The following is a 26,952-nucleotide window of genomic DNA, read 5'->3' as shown; positions in this document are numbered from 1 at the left end:
CTCACTGAGGTGAGCTCTTGTCTTCTGTTGTAGACCATTATACCTTTTTGCGAGTAAATTCAAACTTAAGATCTCTTACCCAGCACAATGGCAATCTCCCACAGGGAAGAGCTAATGGTAACATTTACATAATCAATGTATCTATTTAACATGTGGCACAGTGGCACAGTGGTAGAGTTGCTGCCTTACAACGCCAGAGACCTGGTTTGATCCTGACTCCGGATGCTGACTATGGAGTTTGTACGTTCTCCCCTGTGACCGCGTAGCTTTCTTTCGAGTGCTCCGATTTCCTCCCACATTCCAAAGATGTTCAGGTTTGTAGGTGAATTGGCTTGTGTAAATATTCTCTAATGTGTAGGATAGTACTAGTGTACGAGTGATCGTTGGTTGGTGTGGGCTGAAGGGACAGTTTCCACACTGTAAACCAAAAAATAACTGTTCAGAATCTTAAACCAATTGTTATGTCACCTCGAATATTGAATAGCTCAAATTAAGTAGAATTAATCTCAAAGCATATGCTTCAGTTTATAGAGGAACTATTCCCAGAATGTAGAACTGATAATATTGACCAAGTTAGCAGTTCTGTTTGTCCTTATGATTCCAAATGTGCATTAAGATTGTTGTCCAATTGTAAAATATTTTTGTTTCCAGATATCTCCAGATGCTGCATCCTCGGATTCAGCTGCAGAGCCATCAAGAAGAAGCACGTGGGATTCTAACAAACTACTGCAACCCGAAAGGACATCCGAGTACCACGAACAGAATGAGGAAGAGGAGATAACGCTGGCTGCCATTCAGGAAAATATTATGAGCAAACCAACTAGGTATCTGAGTGTACTAGCTTTATTAGTCATTTATCAGTTGAATATTCCTAGATGGATTTGGGGCTTGGAGTAATCTAGATCATTTGCATCCAGACCTAATTTTTGACCAAAGAATGTCTCAGTGAGTAAGCATGAATTATTATTGAATGGTTGTAATCTTGATATATCTTATCACAATGCTGTTGACGGTGGAAACACTTTTACTGGTGGCCTTGGTTCTCTAAAGAAAAAATCAGCAGAGTAGCCTTTCACTTAACTGACCACTCTGCGACTATCGATATGATGTAATCTTCTGTGCGCATACCACTTAGTGGCAAATCTGGCTCGGTGATGATGTTCCTTCATTAGAGTTGCCCACGTTCTAATAAAAATATGATATAACCACATGTTCAGGCATACTGTTCAAAACACAACAAATACCATGGATGATGTATTGAGAGAAACTAGTTTGTGGATCACAGAAACATAAAAAATAGGTGCAGGAGGAGGCCATTCGGTCCTTCGAACCAGCATAATCATTCATTGTGATCACGGCTGATCGTCCCCTATCAATAACCCGTGCCTGCCTTCTCCCCATATCCCTTGACTCCACTAGCCCCTAGAGCTCTATCTAACTCTCTCTTAAATCCATCCAGTGACTTGGCCTCCACTGCCCTCTGTGGCAGGGAATTCCATAAATTCATAACTCTCTGAGTGAAAAGGTTTTTTCCCACCTCAGTCTTAACTGACCTCCTCTTTATTCTAAGACTGTGGCCCCTGGTTCTGGACTCGCCCAACATTGGGAACATTTTTCCTGCATCGAGCTTGTCCAGTCCTTTTATAATTTTATATGTGATCAGTACATGCAAATATCATATGGAGCTTCTTCTTAATCTAGTTTGGTTGGACTTGCCAATAAATAGCTGGTGTTAAAATCTCAGTTGGATAGTGTTGCATAAAAACAAGAAGTAAATCTGTATCTTATTTCAGATCTGGAAGACAGCCCAAGCCCACATCATTTTATACTCCTTCAGCACATTATCAGCCACCAGCTATTTCAACATTATTATCTGAGGGAGAAAAGGAGGGCAAGGTCAGAAGTAGACCTGTTCGATCTCACAAAGCTAAACCCAAAGTCAGCAAAGTCTTGGGCAAGAAGGAGGCTCAGACTAAAAATACCGGGAAAGGTCAAGGAACACCAAAGATGACACTTGTGACCCTGAGGGCATCCCAAGAAGCTGATGATGATGAAGAATCGGATATAGAAGAGGAAGATGACATCTACCCCATCAATCCTGAGGAGGTCAACAAAGCTCCAGCGTTTGTGCCAATTAGTCTTCGATCTCCTGAACCTGTTCAAGCCCAAGTGGAGGAAACTATGGAAGAGGTACAGCACCACATGTTTGAAAATATGTTGCTTTACACGTCTGCACACATACCTGCAGAGAATTTTGTGCATTTTGTTTTGGCAATTTTGTAGATAAGAATTAAATGAAAGGTGAATGTTCCATCACATTTATCAGTTGTTCCTGCAGTTTCAGTAAATTCTACAATTTGGAAAAGTACCCTTTTGCCCAACCTGTCTATGCCAACCAAGTTGCCTACCTGAGCAAGACCCATTTGGCTATCTTTGGCTTACAACACACTAAAACCTTTCTCCCTGTATATCCGTCTTGTGCTTGTGCCCGTCTCCACCCTGTCCCCCAGCAGCTTGTTCCATATACCTGGGGAGAGGGGTGGGGTGAAGGTGGGGGAAGGGGGATGGCGGTGGCGGGGGGCGAAGAGGGGTGAAATACTTGCCTCTTAGGTCCTCTTTAAATGTTTTCCCCTCTCAGCTTAAATCTGTCTTCTAGTTTTAGACTCCCTATCCTGGTAAAAAAAAGGATTGTTACCCCTTTGCCTTTTCTATGTTCCTTATGATGTTATATATATATACTAGACCAAGTGGGACCATTGGGTCCTGTTCCCCCAACGCAATATTCCAACACTCACCCAGAGCCCCCAACTGCGCAGGCGCAGCTGAAAGGTTCCCATTGTGACGACAGAGATCCCCGTGGTGACACGCGTCACGACAACCGTCCCCCAACTATGCCTGGCCATCCCTCTTCCTACCCCTATCCTCCTCCATTCTCCCTCATCCCCCAGCTGTCCCTCTGTCTCCTCGTCACCCTCCCTCTTCTTTGCCCTGTCCTCCTCTCCCACTCCCCCCAGACAGACATAAAAATAGTTTTTATCCATGAGTAGTTTCTCTACTCAACAGCCAAAAATCTGTAGCCTCCCTTTGATCTGGTATTTTGTTGGTTCACATTGCTGGATCAATGGTGTTTTCTCATTAATGTTTTATTATTATTAATATTTAGTGTTTTCTGGGTCATTCGTAACTGTCACTGTATGTCATGTTGTTACTTGTGGGTGGAACACCAAGGCAAATTCCTTGTATGTGAATACTTGGCCAATAAACTTACTTACTTACTTTCCTCCCTCCCTTCCTCTCCTTTCCCCTACACTTAGTTACTCCCTCCCACCCTCCATAACCCCCTCCTCTCCCTCTTTCCCCCACTTTCTCCTCCCTCTCTCTCACCTCTCCCTCAATCCTCCCAGTCTCCCTCTTCACCTCCCCAGGATCTTGATGTAATCCACCACCGGCCCCGTTTTCTCCAGCAGGGCAGCGATGAAGTTGTACTTGAGGCGGGGGCTGTCGGGAGGGGGGGAGGGTTGAGCGTACTGCAGCCGGGAGAGGGCTTGAGGCGGGGGCTGTCGGGGGGAGCGAGCGTCCTGGAGCCTGGGGAGGGCAGTCGGTGGTGGGGGGGCGGGGGAGGCGAGCGTCCTGGAGCCGGTGAGGGTGAGGGCTTGAGACAGGGGCTGTCGGGGTAGGGGGGCGTGATCCCACTGGCTCCAATCCCAGCCCAGCACCCGGGGGAGTCAGAAATTAAAATAGAAGGAAACTTACCCGTGGAGCCGTCGGGTCCCCGACGTGATGGATAAAAAAGATGGCGGTCTGAAATTGTGGAACGGCCACGCTGTGGACCCGTGTGGTGTCCTTTGTGACGTCTTTCAAGTAAAGACGGCAAGTGGGGGCGTGGCGGGGCAAGTGGGGGTGCTGTTTTATGTTTTTAAAGTTTTAAATGTCAATAACATCAATCTGAATGAGACTATACATCACAGGACACTGGTGAGTAAGGTGGGCCAAAAATTGTGGCCCTATCGTGTACCGTTTTTGCACAAATACAAACCGGGCAAACAAACGGACAATCAAACAAGATAAGTTGGAAAGAGGAGCGAAGATGAGAGTGAGACAGCAAGAGAGCGACTACAGGAGTCTGAGCAGACCCCATCCAACTAGCTTTTATTGTGTCACAAATTCTTTTGGACTAAAAAATAAGTGCTATCGGATGACGTTAGACGATACTAGGATGCGTGAAATGGAGTGTTTCACCTCTAGTGAGGGGCCCTCTGGGAGGAGGCTTTCCCCTATACCTGCCAACGGGGACTCAGGGTGGAAAGGAATCACCCTTACTTGGAAGTCAACTTTTTTTTCTTTTCTTTTCTTTTTTGTATTTGGCACATGTTGTCCAGATGTTCAGACCTGCACAGTTTCAAGTTATCTGGAGATTTATGAATGCAAGACAGGAGAGGTAAATTAAATGTCACGTAATACTATCAAATTGGTGTCACTCAATGTAAATGGGATGAATAATCCAGTTAAAAGGAGTAAGGTCCTGGCTAAACTGAAAAAAGAAAAGGCCCAGGTACTATTTTTACAAGAAACCCACCTGCCTTAACAAGAACATGAGAAATTAAAACACTTTGGCTTTAGAAATGCATTTTATAGTTCCTATAAAACTAGCCAAAAGAGGGGAGTGGCTATCCTTATTACAAATGCAGTCCAATTTGAATGCCATAAAGAACTCCGGGACAAAGAGAGAAGGTATGTATTAGTTAAAGGAAAGTTGGAAAACAAAGTCGTGACACTGATCAATGTATATGCCCCCCCCAGAGAGTACCAAATGTTTTTTCAAAACTCTGTTTGACATTATTGCTTTAGAGACTGAAGGTATTTTGATATGTGGAGGGGACTTCAATGTGGTCATGAATCATAATTTGGATACAACAAGCCTAAAAAAAACCAAGATGCATCTGACCAAGTTTATTAACACATCAGTGCAGGAAATGGGCCTAATTGATGTTTGGAGAGAACTTCACCCTTTAGAAAGTGACTACACACACTATTCAGTACCTCACTCAGTCTACTCCAGGATTGACTACTTTTTAATGAATACGGGTGAAAGTCACAGGATCACAGAGTGTAAAATCGGGGTGGCAGATGTATCTGATCACAGTGCGATCAGCTTGACAGTACACCTGAATAGTAGAAAAAGAAATACTTTTTGGAGGCTCAATGTGGGTATTTTGAATAATAAGGCAAATGTGGAATAAGGGAAGAGATAAAAAGGTACATAGAAGAGAATGATAATGGGGATGTGGATCCTGTAATACTGTGGGATGCTAGGAAGGCAGTTATGCGTGGAAAGCTGATCACCCTGACATCATCACAAAAAAAGGCCCGGCTAGCTACGTATGAACATAAAGTAGAAAAACTGAAAGAATTGGAGAAAAAACATAAAAACATACAGGATCAGTTGGTACTAAAACAGATTAAGGAAAAAAGGGGGGAGATAGATGAGATCCTCAGGGGAGATATGGAAAAAAGGGCAAGATTTGTAAAGCAGACCTATTATGAAGCAGGTCCAAAAGCAACTAGACTCCTGGCCAGACGCCTGCGTAAACAGCAGGCCTCTAATACAATTCATAAAATAAGAGATCCTAAAACCAATCAATTATCACATGAGCCAGATGAGATAGAAAGAATATTTGAAGAATACTATAAGAAACTCTATTCTAAACCACCATCAGCTGACGAAAGGACAATGAGAAGTTTTCTTAACTCACTTGATCTGCCATCCATTGGTGAGACACAAAATAATACCATTACTTCACAATTTACGGTTAAGCAGCTGGAAGCTGCAATCAGTAGACTCAAGGCTAGTAAATCACCAGGCAGCGATGGGTTTCCACCAGAATGGTACAAGGCCTTTAAGAAAGAGCTAACACCTCTGCTCCTGTCTTGCTTTAACTGGACCCTGAAAGAGGGCAGGGCTCCTCCATCATGGAAGGAAACAATTATTACCATTTTACCCAAGGAAAGCAAAGACAAAGAGCAATGTAAAAATTTCAGGCCAATCTCAATTTTAAATGTAGACTACAAACTATTTACCTCAATCATTTGCAAAAGACTCGAGACTTTTGTACCAGATCTGATTAATGAAGACCAAACTGGATTTATTCGGGGGCGTCAAACACAGGATAATATTAGAAGAACCCTCCACATTGTGGATAATGTTCAAAAAAAGGATACAAATATGGTCCTGGTCAGTTTAGATGCAGAAAAAGCCTTTGATGGTGTTAGTTGGGTATTCTTATATGAATTACTGAGGAGATTTGGTTTCAATGAAGATGCAATTCGGTGTATTAAAACAATATATCAGGAGCCTACAGCTAGGATTAAGGTAAATGGAAACATATCAAAAAGGATCCAGTTATAGAGGGGCACAAGGCAAGGATGCTGTCTTTCTCCTACTCTCTTCGTTTTGTATATTGAACCCTTAGCACAAGCAATAAGGCAGACAGAAGACCTGCAGGGGGTCAAAATAGGGGGGAAAGAACATATAATTGGTCTTTTCGCTGATGATATCATTATTTTTCTTGAACGACCAGATATATCTCCCAAATGTAATGAACCTATTTGAAACATATGGATACTACTCAGGGTATAAATTGAATATAACAAAAACACAAATTATTTCATTCAATTATTCTCCATCCCAACAAATCAGAGATGCATATAATCTGAAATGGAACTCTAAAATGATGCAGTATCTTGGTGTAACTATAACCAAAACACTTTCCAACTTGTTTGAAACTAATTATAACAAAATTGAAGAAAACATCAAAAAGGATGTTGAGAGGTGGTCGACCCTTCCTCTAGACTTCAGTGCCAGAATACAAACGGTAAAAATGAATATCCTACCTAAACTACTATATTTATTCCAATCTCTCCCAATTAATGTTCCCCGAGATAAATTCATAGCCTGGGATAAAATGATCTCTAGATTCATTTGGAATAGCGAAAAACCAAGAATAATACTAACAACACTTCAACTGCCGAAAAGCAAGGGTGGAATGGCTTTACCAAATCTGAGGAAATACTTTTATGCAGCTCAACTCAGACCTCTTGCTTGTTGGTGTAAACCTGATTATGAATCTCGATGGAAAGAGAGATACAGGGTTACCAGACCCTGATTTTGGTGGGAGACAAATATCTGAGAGGGGCTTTGAGACATGCTATGGATCCAATAGTAGCATTTACGTTAGAAATATGGAATGTTACAGTGGAAAAATACAAATTAAAAAGAGGGGTTCACGCATTGAAGTGGTTCGCATATGACTCAAAGTCAAAGGGGTGTATGATTCAAAATTCAAAGAATGGGCACAAAAAGGCATAACGACAATGTATACAGTTTCAGAAAATGGCGAGTTTATGAGCTTCCAAGATTTAGTCAAAGTATGGTCGCGAAAACAAAGATTTTTTTAGATACTTGCAATTAAGAGACTACTTTATAAAAGAGATAAGGCCAGAACTAGATGAAACTTCAAATAATGTGATCAAGGTGATTGTGGATGCATGTAAACAGAAGGGGTCTCGGGTCATCTCTGCTTTCTACCAAGCTCTGGTGGAAAGCGGGGGAGAATCAACGCTCTACATAAAAACAAAATGGGAAGCAGAATTAAAGATTCAAATAACAGAAGAAGAATGGTATCAAATGTGTGAAAAACAATGTTCATCCACAAGCTCACTAGTATGGAGAGAATTTTGCTGGAAGAATCTATCTCGCTTTTTTATAACACCCAAAATAAAAAGCAGACAACTTGCTGTCCAACAACACTGTTGGAGGCTGTGTGGGAGTACGGAGGCAGACCACTCGCATATTTTCTGGAACTGTGTAAAGATAAGGCCATACTGGGAAAATGTTAATGCAGCTGTAAATAATATCTTGGGTTATAAAATCCCAAATACCTGCCCTGTGATGTATCTGGGGCGTATTAAAGATAGTGTAAAAATAGAAGATACATATTTGATTAAAGTTTTGCTTGCAGCAAGTAAGAAGGCCATTACCAGGCAGTGGCTTAATGAAAAAAGTCCAAAACAGGAACAGTGGTTAGAAATTGTGCGAGACATCTTTAATATGGAGAAATTGACATATTCCTTGAGAGTCAAGGAGAATTCATTTGAGAAGATCTGGGAAAAATGGAATGTTTATTTGAGCCATGACACCAATTAGATAAATGCCGAGCTAGATATGGGAAGATTGCGTTATATAGAACTAGATGGTATGTTTGTATGAATGTTGAATTATCTCCAGATAACTAATCAATGTAATGTTTTTTCTTTTTTTAATTTGGTAAGTGAACCACACGGTCTTATTCCAATTTTTTGATTTATTTACTTCTTTTACCCCTCCCCCCCGATCTACTTTTTTTTAAATTTTGATCGCTGTTTTTCTTACTTTATTTTATTTATGGTGATGGTGTTGCACTGTTTTGAATATATCTCTTAAAAATCAATAAAAATGTAAGTGGAAAAAAAAGAAAAGGATAGCTATAACCTGACATCTCATTCCTGTACTTGGTACTCTAACCGATGACGGTAAGCTTGCCAAATGTCATCTCCTAGATCCTCTCCAGGTTGAAAAACTAGAATAATCATACTTTATAGTTATTTTTACATTTCGATGTTGCTGACTGTGTGCACATTAATGATACAGTCCTAATTATGTCTCCTTTTCAATCCTCATTTTTAAAGGCAATTTTCCAGATCCTTCTGCCTATACTGTTCTAAAGTATTTAGCATTGATACTTAAGGCTATCTGATCCAGTGAAGTTTTTTCAATGCCGAATTCCTAAAGTACTTCTGTGGACCTTTTCTATGGCCACTATGTCACTCACCAAATTTGTCTTGGTCTCCCTTTGCATAAAATAATTTCTCTTGATCACTGCAAATTAAATTATTGACCGCACAGCTTTAAGGAAATAATTGTTCTCTATTAAATTGCACCGCTCCAGGGGAAATAGTTCTAGCTTTTCACCTCAGCCATTGCACTAACATTCCTTATTCTTGACCACCCTAGTGAATTTCACTCACTGGTTTTGATGACCTCTACAATATAGAACATTATTGCAGATTATTCCTGTCAGGTTCATTATTACTATTTCTACAGCACAGTAAAATACATAACTATGGAGTTCCCATGCAATAATATTTAATTCTGAATAATTTATCAGAGATCAAACAACAGATTATTGAACACAACACTTGTACATTTGTGAGATTGTTATGTTATAATTTGACTATGAGAGGGAAGAACTATTTTTATGTATTCATCATTTTAATTTGTATAACAAACATGATATATGTAAGCTTTCTTTTTGACTCTTCTGTCAAGTTTGATTCCCTCATTTTATCCTTCCCATTTTTCTTTGAGGTAGCAACTTGCCCTTCATTTGAAGCTGTATCCTGGTGGTGCTACCAAAATTGTGAACCCTCAGTAGGTGCTATAGCCAGTGTTGCATTATTTTGTACCTAGGTTGCATAAGAAATGTCAATTATACTTTATCAGTAGTTATTTTTAGTCCATCTATAGTAATGAAAGGAATTATTAATTTTACAGTTTTGTTTTGTTCATGTTTACTTTTTTTATATTCGATCAATTATACATACATTTTTCTTCTGTTTGTACCATAAACCTGCATTCCTTGACAGGAGATGATGTTCAAAGAAAAATGATACTAAAATAGATGGACTGCAGCTAACTAGAACCAACTCTTAGCAGGAAATGCAGCTTTAAAATGTGTTTTATTTGGAAACTTATTTTTATATACCTTATATCACTCCAATTTATCACACACAGCTTGAAATAGCAATTAATGTCCCAGACAAGAACTATACTAGTGATGCTGAACATTCACTTCTTGAGTTACATGATAAATGTGAACCCAGTCAGTCATGCACCTTTATTCCAGAGGAAGATTACCACCCAACAACTGCTGAGCAGATTGAACATTTTGTTGTAAGTTGTTAAGTCTGTTGTTTTCAATGAAACGTTAAATAATATTAGACAATCTTTGGCAACTCTAGACTTGACTAAATAATTCAGGGCAAATGCAAATGAAAAATAACGAATAAAAAAAAAATAAGACGAAAGTACAAATGCACATTACTTGTTAAAAGTTTTCTTTAAAAAGCTGTAAAATATCTATAAACATTTTAATGTTGTTAACTTTAAACAAGAAGTTACATTTTCAACACTAAAGATTTTAAATTTACAAATGGTAAAATCTAATCACCATTTAATAATTTAAAATGTCGATAGGTGGTGTATAACTACAATAGTTATACATTTTGTATTATGCAGAAAGGCAGTCATTCATGTTGTCAACATTTTAATTTGTGGGTCTTGAAGAAATAATTGCTTTGAATTGTTGCCTTAAAATTAAAGTTTATTTACCAGACTCAAGAATTTGAAATTAATCTTTTTGCAGGAAGTTATTGAAGTTCCAAGAGATGATCCAATTCAAGGTGAGTAAGTATTAATGTTAAGGATTTTTTTTGTTAGCATTTGGTGTGTAATGCTACAAAATATTTGTGAGCTCTCACTATCAATCATTTCAGATGTCAGTCAATGCTCCGGATTCATGTAGTGTATACAAAGTTGAAATCTTGTTAGCAAAACTGATACTTAACTCCCGACGCAAAATGCTGGAGTAACTCAGCAGGTGAGACAGCATCTCTGGAGAGAAGGAATGGGCGCCATTTCTGGTAGAGACCCTTCTTCCGACTGATGTCAGGGGAGGGGGCAGGTAGAATGTAGGCAGATAAAGTAAGACTAGTGGGTGAACGGAAGGGGATGGAGAGAGAAAGCAAGGGCCATCTGAAGTTAAAGAAGTCAATGTTCACACCCAAGTGAAATATGAGGTGCTGTTCCCCCAAGCCTTAACTCCCAACTCCTACTTAAAGTAAAAGTGTTAATACCTTCCAATTAATCTATAACAACCAGATAACCAGAAAGTAGAAACCCACTTCTAATCACTGTATGTTCATCCTATTTGATACTGGAATTCATCATCCATTTTACAAATGACCAGTGCTGAATATTTTTTCCCTTTAAATCATGCCTTACCAGCATCTTATGCCTGGATAATCTACAACCCGTTGGCACGTACATGGAATTCTCCAATTTAAAGTAACCTGCTCTCCCTCTGTCCTTTCTCTCTCTCCTTGATCTAACCAAGTCCTCTTTCACACACCTGTTTTTACCCCCTCCCCACCCGCTCCATCTGTCCATCACCAACACACTACTCCTGCTGCGTCTCCTTCCCCCCCACACTTCCCACCTACTATTTGGATCCATGCCTTGCTTTTCTTTCTACCAGATGCCATGTTTTACTGCCATTTATCACCCCCAGCTATTGCCTCCCAGCCTCTGTCACTATCTCCACTCTTCCCTCCCTACCTGACTTCAACGACCAATCAATCCCTTCTCATTAAGATCCAACTATTGATTGCCAGCTCTTTCCCAACTCTCCTCCTCAGCAGTTTATATTGATAACAATTGTTATATTGTTAGGTGTGAGGAGGAGGATGCTAGGAGACTGCAAGGTGACTTGGATAGGCTGGGTGAGTGGGCAAATGTTTGGCAGATGCAGTTTAATGTGGATAAATGTGAGGTTATCCATTTTGGTGGCAAAAACGGGAAAGCAGATTATTATCTAAACGGTGGCCGATTGGGAAAGGGGGAGATGCAGCGAGACCTGGGTGTCATGGTACACCAGTCATTGAAGGTAGGCATGCAGGTGCAGCAGGCAGTAAAGAAAGCGAATGGCATGTTGGCTTTCATAGCAAGAGGATTTGAGTATAGGAGCAGGGAGGTTCTACTGCAGTTGTATAGGGTCTTGGTGAGACCACACCTGGAGTATTGCGTGCAGTTTTGGTCTCCAAATCTGAGGAAGGACATTATTGCCATAGAGGGAGTGCAGAGAAGGTTCACCAGACTGATTCCTGGGATGTCAGGACTGTCTTATGAAGAAAGACTGGATAGACTTGGTTTATACTCTCTAGAGTTTAGGAGATTAAGAGGGGTTCTTATAGAAACTTACAAAATTCATAAGGGGTTGGACAGGCTAGATGCAGGAAGATTGTTTCCGATGTTGGGGAAGTCCAGGACAAGGGGTCACAGCTTAAGGATAAGGGGGAAATCCTTTAAAACCGAGATGAGGAGACTTTTTTCACACAGAGAGTGGTGAATCTCTGGAACTCTCTGCCACAGAGGGTAGTTGAGGCCAGTTCATTGGCTATATTTAAGAGGGAGTTAGATGTGGCCCTTGTGGCCAAGGGGATCAGAGGGTATGGAGAAAAGGCAGGTACGGGATACTGAGTTGGATGATCAGCCATGATCATATTAAATGGCGGTGCAGGCTCGAAGGGCCGAATGGCCTACTCCTGCACCTAATTTCTATGTTTCTATGTTTCTAACCCTCTACTCATTCAGTCCAGATGAAGGGTCCTGGCCTAAAATATGGTCTTTGCCTATTTCCCTCCACCAATGCCGCTCGACTCGACGAGTTTCTCCAGCAGTTTGTTTGCTGCACAAGCTTTATCTGCTTGAGGGGTTGAAAAGAAGAAAATGTGTTCTTTGGTGTATCAGAGGAAGAGAGAAGTGACGGAGGAGAGTTACCTTATGCCTTTTCTTCTTAAAAATATCTTACGCTTCTTTACAATTTTATTTGTCTTCGGGTTCTAGATTTGTAATATGTTTAAGTAAGTACCTTAGTCTCATAAATAAACTTTCATTCTGCACAAACAATCATTGGGAGTAGTATTTGGAGTTCTTGCATGAGGTGAATCTACAAATGTATTCAAATGAATATATTTCTTATGCCACAGCACTTAAAATGCAGAGCAATGTCTTCTGAGGTTAACTTGTACATTTGTTGCCCCTTTAGAAGAGGATCACCGCATGGCCGAGCTTGGCGATGGTTTAAGGGACGCTGCATATACAGATGTAAACTGTGTAGATCAGAAGACTTCTGAAGAAGAATCTGTCCTTGGTAGTGATGTTCTTTCCTTGCAGATTGTGACGTCCGGTACTCACAGTGTGAACGATGAATCAAGTATTGATTCTAGCAGACCATGTGCTCCTCCAGATGAAGATCTGATGAGTGAACTGGACTTGCAAAAGCCTCCTCTTCCAGAAGAAGATTCTACCAAAGTTCTTTCTAGGTAATGCCTGTCATATCACTATAGGAAATATGTTATTGTCTGAACAAATTGGTCTCTGGTTGAAAATACATTTCATGCACTCCACTCCATATATGAACAATGTAAATGGAATATCATGTTACCATATTAATAACACATCATTGTTTGAGGATTGGCGCTTGACCTCAAACATGCAAAACAAACTTACCTTGTATAGCTACAAATCCAGAGACGGTCCCCTTTCCTCCCTGGTCCTCATTTATCTTAGCTGCAATGCCTTGTTTTAAAGGACCCCTTTAATAAGAATTTAAAAAATGAAAAAATAATTTTCCCTTTCCTCAAATCCATATGGTTTTGGAAGCTGATCTTGATATCAAATAAACATCAGATATCCTTTATCACATGTCTGCCATCTTTTGGCCTTGCCCTTTACTTCAATTTAATTGCAAATATGTTTTGCAAAAATGCTTTGAGACGATCTTTTGAATTGTATTTCCATGAAAATGCATTATTTCTGTTGTGATACTTAAACTAATTGCTTTATTTCATTAATAGCTCTTCAGTCACTGAGGTATCAGATGGTGCAGAGAGGAACATTGCCAGGAGAAGGTGCAGATTTCCAAAACCTAAACCTAACCTCGGTAAATCCACTTCCAGAAGTCATGTAATAAAGCCTTATCATACCACAGAGAATGAAGAAATGAAAAGCTCTGCTGGATCGGCGTTGGAAGGGGAAAAACAGGGTACGCAAAATGGACAGAGTCTGATCAAAATCGTTTCCTTGCACAATTTTTTTAAAGTTATTTTACATTGAAGTGAGCTGTAAATTTGATGATTTAGGTCAACACTGGCTCTCTAGCACCAGTGTTTCTGTGAATACATATACACATGTGGGTGAACATGGTGAAGTTTCATTTAAAAAATTTCAAAATTGTGTATAATTGCCAGAATGGGTGACTATTAAGAAACTATCTTTAAATGTAATATCTTTTGGCAAATGGAATACCTTAAAGGGAATTCTTGGTAGTGTTATGTTAGTTATTTTGGAAACAAATAAAAGATCTATTTGCTTAAATATAGATTTTGTTTGAAAATCCCAAATTCATCTTGAAAAAAATTATTACCATTGGACATACCGTTTAGTTTAGAGATATAGCGCGGAAACAGGCCGCTCGGCCCACTGAGTCCTCGCTGACCAGCGATCCCCACACACTAATACTATCCTACACACGCTAGGGACATTTTATAATTTTACCAAGCTAATCAGCTGATACACCTTGTAGACCTTTACGTCTCCCGGAGAAAAGCCACGCAGGTCACGGGGAGAACGTACAAACTCCGTACAGATAGTACCTGTAGTTAGGATCGAACCAGGGTCTCTGGCACTGTAAGGCAACAACTCTTCCGCTGCGCCACCATACCTGATGGTAGTTTTTGATGGTAAATCCTTGCAGAAATTCTAGACTCGTTACTTTAAGTACCTAATTTTGTTTAAGGTGAATAACACACAACATTGCTGGTCCACTTTTTCTGAGATAAAATGTTACAGGGAAACACTAATTATAAATGCATCTGGTTATAGGTAATAAAGCAGAACTGAAACCTGATGACTCCTTGCCAATTCTATTGGTGACAATAGAAGGCAGTGAAGAAAATGTAACCATTAAACAGATTCCAGCCGGACAACCAAATAGTAAGATATTGGTACCTGATGATCAAGACAGATGTATGGGTGAAGAGGGAGTGAGCAAAACTTGGCATTTGGACTCTGAGACCAAGCATCTGGATGAAAGGTTACAGATTTTAACATCTCATGGACAAGACAACTGTGCTGGAGAAGAACAGAAGATGAATAGAAGTGAGCATCTGGAAAGTGGATCTGAGCACTCGAATGAGCAGTTGAACTTATCTGATGAACAAGACGGTGTGGGAGAAAAAGAGAGACTAAATAGAACTGAACACACAGAAAGTGGATCCGAGCATCTGACTGAAAAGTTAAGTTTGTTATTATTTGAGAAGAAGGACAAACATGTGACAGACGACGAACAAATGAGTAAAACTGAGCATTTGGGCAATAAAGTCCATGATCCCAGTGAAGAGCTACAAGCTTCTGATGAACAAGATGAGTGTGTTGGAGATGAGGTGGAAATGAATCCCACTGAGCATCGAAATGATGTCAGTGGGCAACCGTGTGAAAGGTAAAGTAGGATAATCTTTTAACAATTACTGTAAAGTCTAGCTGTGATGTTTTGGCATCTGTTCCAGTGTGTAAAAAGAAAAGAGAAATTTAAAGAATTTTGTGTGAGGTAAAATGCATTATATTTGCAAACAAGGTATTCAAAGTTTTGGTTATAGGCACAATGTTAAACTTTTCTTCAGGTTGTCTCCAGCAGATATTCAACAATACACAACAATTCGAAGTCAGGATGTTCAACCAGGAATTTCCACAGAAACATACTTCACACAATCTACATTGACTTTATGTCAAGCTGCTGATCCAATTCTGTCTGTTGAGGCAACAGAAACAATTCCAGAAGCTCAGTGTTCGAGTTACTCACCAAAGGTGAGCAGTATTACATATTGGCAAGTAAGCCTTTGAGCTATATTAAACTATGTAGTTTTGCTATTTCTTTCAACATAAAAATCCCAATAAAAGGTAGCAACTCTACCACTGCGCGCCACTGTGACTGCATGAACTAGTTCTAGTGGCAAACATGAACTATTTCTAGTGACAAAGAATCTGCTGTGTGATGCAGGTGATAATTCAGTGCAAATTAAAAGTTAAAAAAAATGTTGACCTGATTGTTCCTTGTTTTAAAAGTGGATCAGCAATGAGAAGATAGTGCTTGAACCAATTCCCAATGAAGATATGTATCTTTATTGTTTACGATTAATGCATATCTTAGAAGGGCGCAATAATGAATTATTCTGTTTTATCGACTTGCATTAACATTTTATATTTGTAGATTGGTAACAAAGAATCTCAAAACGTGGAATACCAGGAAACGCTGAAAACACGCAAAGAAAACTTTGGTATGTTTAATGCAAGTTTCATAAACTCATTTTTTTCTCCTTCCCACCTGCGTAAATTTGCTTTTAGTGCAGAAATACACAACTGATAGTTAATTGAATTACTGGTGATTTGAGCTATAAAGAAATAGATTAACAAGATATATAGGCATGGCCATCAAGGCTGCTATTGATTGAAAGATGTAGCATGGAAGCAGGCCTTTGGGCCACTGAGTCCACGCCAATCATTGATCACCCCTTCATACTAGTTTGATGATATCCCACTTTTGATTCAATTCCTACAGAGACCAATTAATCTACAAAACTGCACGTCTCTGGGATGCGAGAGGAAACCAGAGCACATTGAGGAAACGCACATGGTCACATGGAGAACGTACAAACTCCACACAGACAGTATCTGAAGTCAGGATTGCATTTGGGTCTCTGGTGCTGTGAGGCAGCAGGTGTAACAGCTGACTGTATTGATTGTCTGCATAGAGTTGCCCTGAGGAGGTGGTGCAATGGTTTCTTCATTTTTCAGGATGGCACAGTGATGTAGCAGTAGAGCTACTATCTTCCAGTGCCAGAAACCTGGTTTAGATCTTGACTATGGGTACTCTACTGAGTTTCTCCCTGTGACCATGTGGGTTTTCTCTGGGTGCTCCGGTTTTCTCCCACATGCTCATGTGTATCATCTTTCCATTTATATTCATGCCTCTTGGACTACAGTAACACAGACCATCTCTCAAATCTTTTGTGGCTGTGGTCAGTTGAGCAGTTCATAAGTTCATGAGTTATAGGAGCAGAATTAGGCTATTCGGCCCATCAAGGGGTGGCATGGACGTGCGGCGGTTGAGTTACTGACTTACAGCGCCAGCGACCTAGGTTCAATCCTGACTATGGGTGCTATCTACACGGATGTTGTAAGTGACCCTTGTGGGTTTTCTCCGGGAGCTCTGGTTTCCACCTATGCTCTAAAGACGTACAAGTTTATAGAATAATTTGCTTTGGTAAAATTATAAATTGTCCCTATTGTGTGGAATAGTGGTAGTGTATGGTGTGATCAAACATAGAAACATAAAAATAGGTGCAGGAGGAGGCCATTCGGCCCTTCGAGCCAGCACCACCATTCATTTGTGATCATGGCTGATCGTTCCCTATCAATAACCCTTGCCTGCTTTCTCCCCATATCCCTTGACTCCATTAGCCCCTAGAGCTCTATCTAACTCTCTCTTAAATTCATCCAGTGACTTGGCCTCCGCTGCCCTCTGTGGCAGGGAATTCCATAAATTCTCAACTCTCTGGGTGAAAACGTTTTTTCTCACCTCAGTCTTAAATTACCTCCCCTTTATTCTAAGACTGTGTCCCCTGGTTCTGGACTCACCCAACATTGGGAACATTTTTCCTGCATCTAGCTTGTCCAGTCCTTTTATAATTGTATATGTTTCTATGAGATCCCCCTCATCCTTCTAAACTCCAGTGAATACAAGCCTAGTCTTTTCAATCTTTCCTCGTATGACAGTCCCGCCACTGGTCAGAGCGGACTCGGTGGGCCGAAGGGCCTATTTTCACACTGTATCTCGAAAGTTTAAAGTTCCTGCATTCTGGATGTGTTGTAATGGAGACATCTGCCAGACGGCTACAGAAGAAAGTTTTCATTGCATTCGTGTGGGGCAGGTCCCACTTGTATCGTAACCAGGTGTGGTGGTATATTTACTTCCTAAATGGAGACAAATGTAATTTTATTACTGTCTTACGTGACTGCAAGACTCGTGCTCAAGCTGATAGTGCTCGAAAAGTTCATTGTAAAGAAATCTAATAAGAATGAACAATAAATGGTGTAGATCTTAGTGAGGATGATGTGCAATCTGGAAAAAGACTTGGCAAAGCAAGTGTTTGATGTCTTGCACCTATTGACCTTATAAATGAATGAAATGGGAGCTGGAAAATACAACCATCCTGCATTAGAATATATAAATGTTACTGATCAAGCTTTAAATCAGGATGATTCCCAGCCTTCTACAACATGAATAGGAAGTGTACTAATAAGCAGTAGAGCTAATAGGACTTGATGTTTCAATCTCTGTAATAAGTCGGCACTCTTGATATTGGCAGTGGGATTGGAGTGGTGAAAGGTAGGGTAGGTATGTCATTGGGGTCATCAGGTGGGCACCCTCCTTTCATTGATATGCCCACAACGTCTCCAGAGGGCTCAACAGTGATACCTGGCGTCCCAGTACCCCCCCCCCCCCCCCCCCCCCCCCCCCCCCCCCCCTCCCCCCCCCCCCCCCCCCCCCCCCCCCCCCCCCCCCCCCCCCCCCCCCCCCCCCCCCCCCCCACCCCCCCCCCCCAGTTCCATGCCTTCCTGTCTTCATCTTGCAGTCCAATTGTTGTCTTTCCTTTTAATCCAAAGCCAATTGCTGCTTTTTTCTGCTGAATTTGACAATGACTTGATTGCTTGTTGGAGGGAGTGACCCTTTACCCCCATTTTCTTCAATAGACTGGTCGTAGATGTAGCAACAAATCCCCTGCATCCCACTTCTACAGAGAAAATCTTGGTCTTCCAGCTATTCTGGCCAACTTCAGTTGCCAGTTCAGAGTACTTGGTCTTTTTCCTCTCATGAGCAGTAATATAATGGTGCTTGTAATAGTACCTGTACTAATGTGTGCATTTCTTTGAAAATCTGTACTTGAAAGGCGTCCAAAGACAGCCTCTTGTTCAGTCATGTTCACATTGATCATTAATCAACTCGGATTGGCAGGTTATGAGTTTTTATTTTATTTTCTGTGGGTTAGTCTGTAACATGCACGTATTGTGATCCCATTTCCAAAAATATAAATAGGGTAATTCCTAAATGGTATGGCATCAATTGTGCTAAATTGATATTTTTTTGTTTTGGTTGTGTTTTGTTTTAGAGAACCTATTGACAGATGAAAACACAAAAGAAGAGACAATCATATTAACCTTGTTTGAGATTCCAGCCTCTTCTTTAACAGAATATGGTGAATCTTTAGCTCCCTACATCCCGGTTTCAGAAAACACCTTGAGTTATGTTGAGCCATGTCCACCTCTAACAACAGAAAACATCAAATTTACTGTGAGGTAAATCCTGTTTAATTTTAGATGTTCACTTTGAAACACAGCTGGAAATAGAAGTGTGTTTAATGGAAAATTGCATGGAAATAAAATGTGGTAAATAGCAGCACACAACACATTATTCAAGGATAATTTCTATACTATTTTTGTTTAAGTGGGAAAATGAGCAGATTAGTCATTATATTTAACATTGGTGGAGTTGCACAGCACGGAAACAGGCCCTTCACCCACTATGTCCAAGCCGACCAAGTTAGCATATTGGGCTAGTCCCATTTGACTGTATTTTGCCTATATCCCTCTAAACCCTTCCTGTTTATCTGTCCAAATGCCTTTTAAAAGTCATAATTGTATCTGCTTCTAAAACTTCCTCAAGCAGATCATTCCAGATTTAGTCTATCTTCTGAGTGAAATAGTTGCCTCAGATCCCTCTTAAATCTGTCCCCTCTCACCTTAAGTCTATATCCTCTAATTTTACAATCTTCTACCCTGGTGAAGGACCAAGCGTTCACCTGATCCATGCCCCCTATGATCTTGAACTGATCAATAAGGTCACTCTTACCTAAAAAGGTCTTAGTCGATACAACCTCTCATACCTACAAGTCCAGGTTACATCCTGGCAAATCCCTTTTGCATTATTTACAATTATTTTTACATTATTAAAGTTACATTATTTACAATTATATTTACATTATTTACCCTTTAATGTTATATGGGGAGAAGGCAGCAATGGGGTGCTGATTGTGGATGATCAGCCATGATCACAGTGAATGGTGGTGCTGGCTTGAAGGGCTGAATGGCCTACTCCTGCACCTACTGTCTATTGTATCCTTTTATAGCCAGGCAACCAGAACCATGTGTGGTCTCAACAACGACTTGTGTACAACAACATCATGGTATCTCAACTTTTGTACTCAATACCCTTCCCAATAAATCTCCTTCATCACACTCTCCACCTGACTCACCACTGTTTTGGGAACCGTACATCTGAGACTTCTCTGTTCTGCAACATTCTAGGGCTCTACCATTTACTGTGCAAGTCCTGCCCTGGCTTGACACACCTCACACTTGTCCAAGTTAAATTCCATTTGTCATTTCTTTGCCCACCTCTCATATGTTCAGAAGTATTTGGAGCAGAATTAGGCCATCTGGCCCATCAAGTCTACTCTGCCATTCAATCATGGCTGATCTATCGTTTCCTCTCAACACCGTTCTCCTGCCTTCTTCCTGTAACCCCTGATACTCTTATAAACAAGAATCTGTCAATCTCCACCTTTAAAATATCCATTGACTTGGCCTCCAATGTATTCTGTGGCAAGGAATTCTAAGAGATTCACCAACCTCTGACTAAAGAGACTCCAGCTCATCTAGATACATTTCCTCATTGTCTACAGTACCCTTAAGGGCACCTATTCTTTCCTGAGCCATTCTTATTGTTTAAAAATACTTGTAGAATCTCTTGGGATTTTCCTTTACTCTTGCCTGCCAGCCAGCTCCATTTCATTTCCTTCTTTTGCCTTCCTGATTGCTGCCTTAAAACTCATGTATATCCCTGCACTTATACTCGGGGCTGTGGACCCCCAGCAGAACCAAAAACAAGACCTGTCAAAGGGCGGATGAGCTCCGAGTGAGCCAACGTCCATCCACACTTCAGTAGAATTTGCGATCACTATCGTACAAAGCATTGTAAGGCACCGTGCCCGTTGATGTTTTCAACGATGATGATGATGAGGGATTCTCTTGGTTCTAACGGGATAAATTTGGTGTATGTCTCATTTTTCTGACCAAAGCCTCAATATCTCCCATCTATCAGGGTTCCCTAAACTTACCAGCCTTGCCCTTTACACTATTAGGAACACGCTGCCCCAGTACTCGTGCTAACTCACTTTCCAAAGCCTCCCTTTTGCCAGTATCCCCTTACCTGCAAGCAGACTTTTGCAATTGACTGTTGCAAGTTCTTGCCTAATATCTCCAAAATCGGTCTGGCCCCAATTTAGGACCTTAATTCCTTCTTCATAGAAAATGCTGGAGTAACTAAGCGGGCCAAGCAGCATCAACGGAGAGAAAATACAGGTGACGTTTCAGTTCGGAACCCTTCTTACGCTTATAAAAATATCTGTATCCTCCAAAACTACTTTAAAACAAATAGAATTATGGTTACAGGTCCCAAAGGGCGCCCCCACTGACTCTTAAGTCACTTCCCTACATCTTTCCTAAGAGAAGGTCTAGCCTTTCACCCTCTCTAATATAGCCCTCTATATAATGATATACTGGACATCTGCTCCTTTAAATCATGATAACTATTGGGGGGGGGGACCTATAATCATTGATCATTCAACGTGAATCATTTTCCTACAGCATGGAAAACTGGCTCTTCAACACAACCTGCCCATGCCGAACAGGATGTCCATCTACACTAGTCCCACCTGCCTGCGTTTGGCCCATATCCCTCTAAACCTTTCCTATCCATGTAACTGTCCTAATGTCTATTCAATGTGAACTTGACTCGACTATCTCCTCTGACAGCTCGTTCCATCTCATTGAATGAACCACTCATTGAATGATCAAAAGTGATCCCTTTCTATTTGTTTAAGAAGGAACTGCAGATGCTGGAAAATCGAAGGTAGACAAAAGTGCTGGAGAAACTCAGTGGATGAGGCAGCATCTATGGAGCGAAGGAAATGGGCAATGTTTCGGGCCGAAACCCTTCTTCAGACTGATGGGCTCCCTTTCTATTTCTTAGTAGCCTATAGACGACCTTGCAAGAATATCCTCTTTGATCACTGTAGTTATATCCTCCCTGATCAAAAAGACAACAGCCCTCCACTCTTACTACTTTTCTGCCTATTTCAATGCTAGAGACTTAACAGATAAGGTAGATGTGACATGGAATGTAGAAACAAGGAACTGCAGATGCCGATTTACAAAAATAGACACAGTGCTGGAGTGACTCAGTCTGTCAGATAGCATCCTTGGAGAACATGGACAGGCGACATTTCGGGTTGGAACCCTTCCTCAGACTCATGGCATGGATAACCTCAGAGAACTGGGATATTACAGTAATAACGGAAATATGACTGAGAAAGGGCAAGATGGGCAGCTCAGTATTCCAGGGTATCGACAAGGTGGAGATGAAGGAGTAAGAATGTAGGCACAAGATTTATTTTGGTGAACGTAAGAGTTCAAACACTATATTGTATTTGAATGGATTTCAAAATCATATTGTTATCCTACATCTGATGATCCATTACAATGGCAGCAGGGTTGTAATTATCAAATACTTATGTTGGTACTTTTTGTTTTGGATAAGTGAAGCATTACTCTATACTTATTGCTATTATACCTCGGCTATGTGAACTCATGCTAGCTCGCCCTTAATAATGTGTAGGAATTGCCTGATTCATTCGCATTAATATTGCCTGCTGTAAAAGAAACAAAGAATTATGTGTTGGAATTCAGATTCTAAGTTTATTAATTACTATATTTCTGCTTGCAGCCCTGATCTATCAGTAGAGGCACCGACTGTATCCAGTATGCCCGAATCAGTGTCAATTCTAGACAGTAACGTCCAACAATGGAGTTCAAATATGCTAAGCTTGAACATGGGACAAATGAATAGAAAAAGGAAAGCTGACAATTTAAGTGATGATCAAAATGATTCTGTCACAAAGAGCCCAGAGATTACATCAAGTTATGAGGACCCCAATGAAAATGTTCCACAGACTGAAAAAATAATTCAATCACATTTGGCGAACTTTTCATCACCTAAGGTAGGCTTTTTTAATTGACATATTTTGATTTGAAATTTGCATAATGGACTTGATTTGCAATATGATTCCTTTATAAAAAGAAAAAAAGTAGAGCTTCTGGCATAGTGAAATGTCGGGCGAAATTAATCCTGGATGATTTCCATTGGTTAGTTAGCTTCTTCCTTCAGTCCAGCCAGACTTCTAACGTTACTGTCTTGAGACGGCGCGATTTACCTCATCTTTTACGTGTTTTACGTTTCTAAGAGTTATCGGCCAAATTAAATTACTTGCCATTTGTATGCCCTTTCCCATCACTGATATTTTAAAATAAATTCTCGGTAAGATATACTTGTGGCATGTAGGGGAATCTCAGTGGAGAATAGAGTAGTGTGGGAGTTTTCGTGTCCATTCTTTGAATCTTTAACTGTTAACGTTTCCTTATGCAGTATCATTCTGTAATATCTCGGCAATTTTAGCTTAGGCCGTACGAACCGAAGTAGATACAAACTGTTTTCTGTGAAAACTGTTTCATAGAAGGGGTAGAGGAAAAATATTATGCAATTGAAAAGTTAGAGATTAGTTAATAATCAGTATATACAGGTCAGGTCGGGGGGAGTTGCCTCCTGCCACGGATACCATGTAATCCCGTGCTACCTGCTCCATGGTCGGATAGTCGGAGACTAAACCGTCTCCCCCACCTGGTTTGCCAGGCGAGGAGAGGGCTGTGGATCCCCAGCAGGACCAAAAACAAGACCTGCCAAATGGCGGATAAGCTGCTAGCGAGCCAACGGCCATCCACACTTCAGTAGAAGTTGCGATTGCTGTCGTACATAGCATTGTAAGGAATGATGATAAAGCACACACACCTAAATCCTATACTTCCAGTGGCGGAAGTCCGCAGGAACGGGACGACAGAGATGTGTGGCGCATCTGTCACCGTTCCTGTTGGAAATCAGCACTGCTGCGTCGTTAATGTTTTCAGCAATAAAGAATGAATGAATACAATCTTCTACTGGGCGTGATGAGTAATTTAAACCACAATACTATTTGTGTTCTCACTCAAAGCAGTAAGCTAATTCCAATTGCTGAAACCTGAACCACATGTCACCTATAGAAATCTTTTTGCCAAACAATCCCCCTGATTGAATATTATAACTCTTCTGTGTTGTCTCTTGCATAGGTTTGCCCAGAACCGTCAGCAACAAACACATTAAGTGGTGATGGTAAGTTTCTTGTTGTTGCAAGAATTGGCAGTATTTATGATACGTCATTGTGCCCAACTGAGGCTTCACAATTGCAGATCACTTGCATTCAGGCAGTAATTCAGAGAGTTGTGATTCTGTGGAATTCTCTGCCTCAGAGGGCGGTGGAGGCCGGCTCTCTGGATACTTTCAAGGGAGAGCTAGATAGGGCTATTAAAGATAGAGCAGAAGGCAGGAACGGGGTACTGATTGTGAATGATCAGCCATGATCACGTTGAATGACGGTGCTGGCTCAAAGGGCCGAATGGCCTACTCCTGCACCTATTGTCTATTGTCTAATCTACCCCATGTTTTACATTTTTGTAAAAACATTTTGCTGAATTTCCTCCCTGCCCACAAATCTGAATGTGTCCTTAGAAACAAAAGATGAGCAAGGGTTTTGATTGTTTGCAGCAGTTTGTCAAAACTCTTGAAAATGAGCTTGTTCAATTTGGTGAGCAAGCAACTACAAATCAGGTTATGGCTTTGCAAATTTTGAATATTTAAATTCCTAAGTAAGTGGGCAGTATACATCAAAAGTAATGGGTGAATTGTGCATTTACAGTGTTTTAAATCCAGTGCTTAGATATACATTATTATTAAAATGTGCATTTTGTTGTAAAAGCCGATTTTCATTTATCTCAATTACATTTATTGATCTATTCAAACATCTATTAAATAGATGAGTTTTAACACAAAGTAATGAATGGTTCTGTAATAAATTAATTTTGCCAGAAACTTTCACCATCACTGAGAAATCAATGGAGAGCAGATTTACCCCATGATTTTTGATTGTAGCCAAGTTTTACTCCAAAAGATGTTACCATGGTCGTTTTGAAGGGCTAACATTCAAACTGCAGGCGTTTGTTCTTTAATTTTTGCCTCAGCTGATATTTCTGCTTAACAAGTCATGCTGAATTGAGTCAGCGGTGGCTCAGATAATACTCTCATCTCAAAAGAGTTTTAAATTCTGTCACAGGGCTTGAGCATAATAGTCTACGTTAAAACTTCTGCATTCAATCAAAATTTCAAAGCAAATCAACTTGCTGTTACATTGTCGTACAGGAAAGTTGGAGGTTTCAGGGGAGACCTGATAGAGATGTATAAAATTATGAGCAGCATGGATTGGGTTGACAGACAGAACCTTTTTACCAGCTTGGAATTGTCCACCACAAGAGGGCGTAGCTATAAGGTGAGAGGGGGAATGTTTAATGGAGATGTGTAGGACAAATGTTTTTATGCAGCGAGTAGTGTGTGTGTGACAACACATTGTCAGGGGTGGTGGTGGATAGATAATGTTGTTTTAGATAGGTGCAAGGAATGCGTGGGTTAGCATATGATGAGGGTATGACAGCACTGGGTCTCTACTTGCTGGAGTTTAGAAGAATAAGGTGGGGGATCTTATTGAAACTTACAGTATAATGAAAGGTATAGATAGAGAGGGTGTGGAAAGAATGTTTCCACTGGTGGGAGAGTCTAGGATCAGAGGTCATAGCCTCAGAATTAAAGGGCGCTCTTTTAGAAAGGAGGTGAGGAGGAACTTCTTTAGTCAGAGGGTAGTTAATCTGCACTTACTCATTGACACAGAGGGCTGTGGAGGCCAAGTCAGTGGATATTTTTAAGGTAGAGATGGACAAATTCTTGCTTGGGAACGGGTGTCAAGGGTTATGGGGAGAAGGCAGGAAAATGGGATTAGGAGGCAGAGATCAGCTATGATTGAATGGCGGAGTAGACTCGATGGGCCGAATGACTTAATTCTACTCCTATAACTTGTGAACGTGAATAGAGGTATGTGGATCGGGTACAGGCAGATTAGATCAGTTTCTGGCTTCATGTTTGGCATAAACACTGTGGGCCGACGTGTACAGTACTGTGCTGTTCTATGTCTGTATACTATATGTTGAAGGTCGTTGTGCACTGTCTGTCTGCCTGGGTTCCCACATTGTAACATTGGCAGTGCAACACAAGTACTTCATTGACAAGAGCTCTTTGAGACATGGGGTAATGAAGGCTTACTATTAAAGTGTTCTGATTTGTTTTAGATATTACTCAAATGGGTGTTCCACCACAATCTGCTGATGATTTTTCATCCGCTCCTTTGGAAGAAGTGCTCAATCTGGCTCATGTTGAAAGATCAGCTCAGACCCCTTCTGAACCTGAAGAAGTGAGGAAATCTTCACAGATAAGGAGAGGTACATGACTAATTTAAATAAGTAGCTTCCATAAGTAGCTGCTTAGCAAACACTTACATGGGATTGATTTGCTGTAGTTAAAGATAAATGAAATCAAATACAAGTCTTTATCTTGGCTATTTCTTCTAGATTATGTTAACTATTTGGAGAGCTGCAATATATATCAATTTTTGATAAACTTTTCCTTTTCTTAACAATGATAATAAGATGTACTGTTAATGTCAAGTTTTTGGTACCCAGCTGGTGTAGATGTGACTACTTAGACACTGTAGCAATGTTACAAAATTTTGAGATTTAAAAAATCAAGTCTGTAATTTATCTCATCAGATAAAGCATAAAAAGAAGTTTAATTTGACATCTAATTCACTTTCATATCTCAAGTATTTAAAAAGTTATGCCCATTTTCATACTCGGAAATTAGCATCTTGTTCCCTATTGATTTTCTATGGACATAACAAAAAAGCTGTGATTGTGTGCAGTCAAAAGCCCAT

General features: G+C 40.5%; 1 protein-coding gene across 4 annotated transcripts in view; it reads left to right on the top strand.

The window, feature by feature from the left end:
• The window catches only part of LOC129695333 (transcription factor TFIIIB component B'' homolog), an 89,528-nt gene that overhangs the window by 51,858 nt on the left and 10,718 nt on the right, over nt 1–26,952 (top strand). For 2 of the 4 annotated variants that reach the window (XM_055632180.1, XM_055632181.1), the window contains exons 16-28: nt 652–824; nt 1,794–2,190; nt 9,830–9,988; nt 10,461–10,497; nt 12,921–13,197; nt 13,732–13,919; nt 14,759–15,374; nt 15,556–15,739; nt 16,143–16,209; nt 19,102–19,288; nt 22,776–23,049; nt 24,209–24,251; nt 26,312–26,461. In XM_055632180.1, the coding sequence (XP_055488155.1) occupies nt 652–824; nt 1,794–2,190; nt 9,830–9,988; nt 10,461–10,497; nt 12,921–13,197; nt 13,732–13,919; nt 14,759–15,374; nt 15,556–15,739; nt 16,143–16,209; nt 19,102–19,288; nt 22,776–23,049; nt 24,209–24,251; nt 26,312–26,461 (2,752 nt within the window). The remainder of the gene's footprint in view (nt 1–651; nt 825–1,793; nt 2,191–9,829; nt 9,989–10,460; nt 10,498–12,920; nt 13,198–13,731; nt 13,920–14,758; nt 15,375–15,555; nt 15,740–16,142; nt 16,210–19,101; nt 19,289–22,775; nt 23,050–24,208; nt 24,252–26,311; nt 26,462–26,952) is intronic. The other 2 variants (XM_055632182.1, XM_055632183.1) reach the window with 2 other exon arrangements.

The sequence above is a fragment of the Leucoraja erinacea genome, chromosome 3, assembly GCF_028641065.1.
Source record: "Leucoraja erinacea ecotype New England chromosome 3, Leri_hhj_1, whole genome shotgun sequence".
In the NCBI taxonomy this organism is placed as follows: domain Eukaryota; kingdom Metazoa; phylum Chordata; class Chondrichthyes; order Rajiformes; family Rajidae; genus Leucoraja; species Leucoraja erinaceus.
The sequence above is the reverse complement of the archived record's forward strand: the minus strand, read 5'-3'. Positions and strand labels throughout refer to the sequence as shown.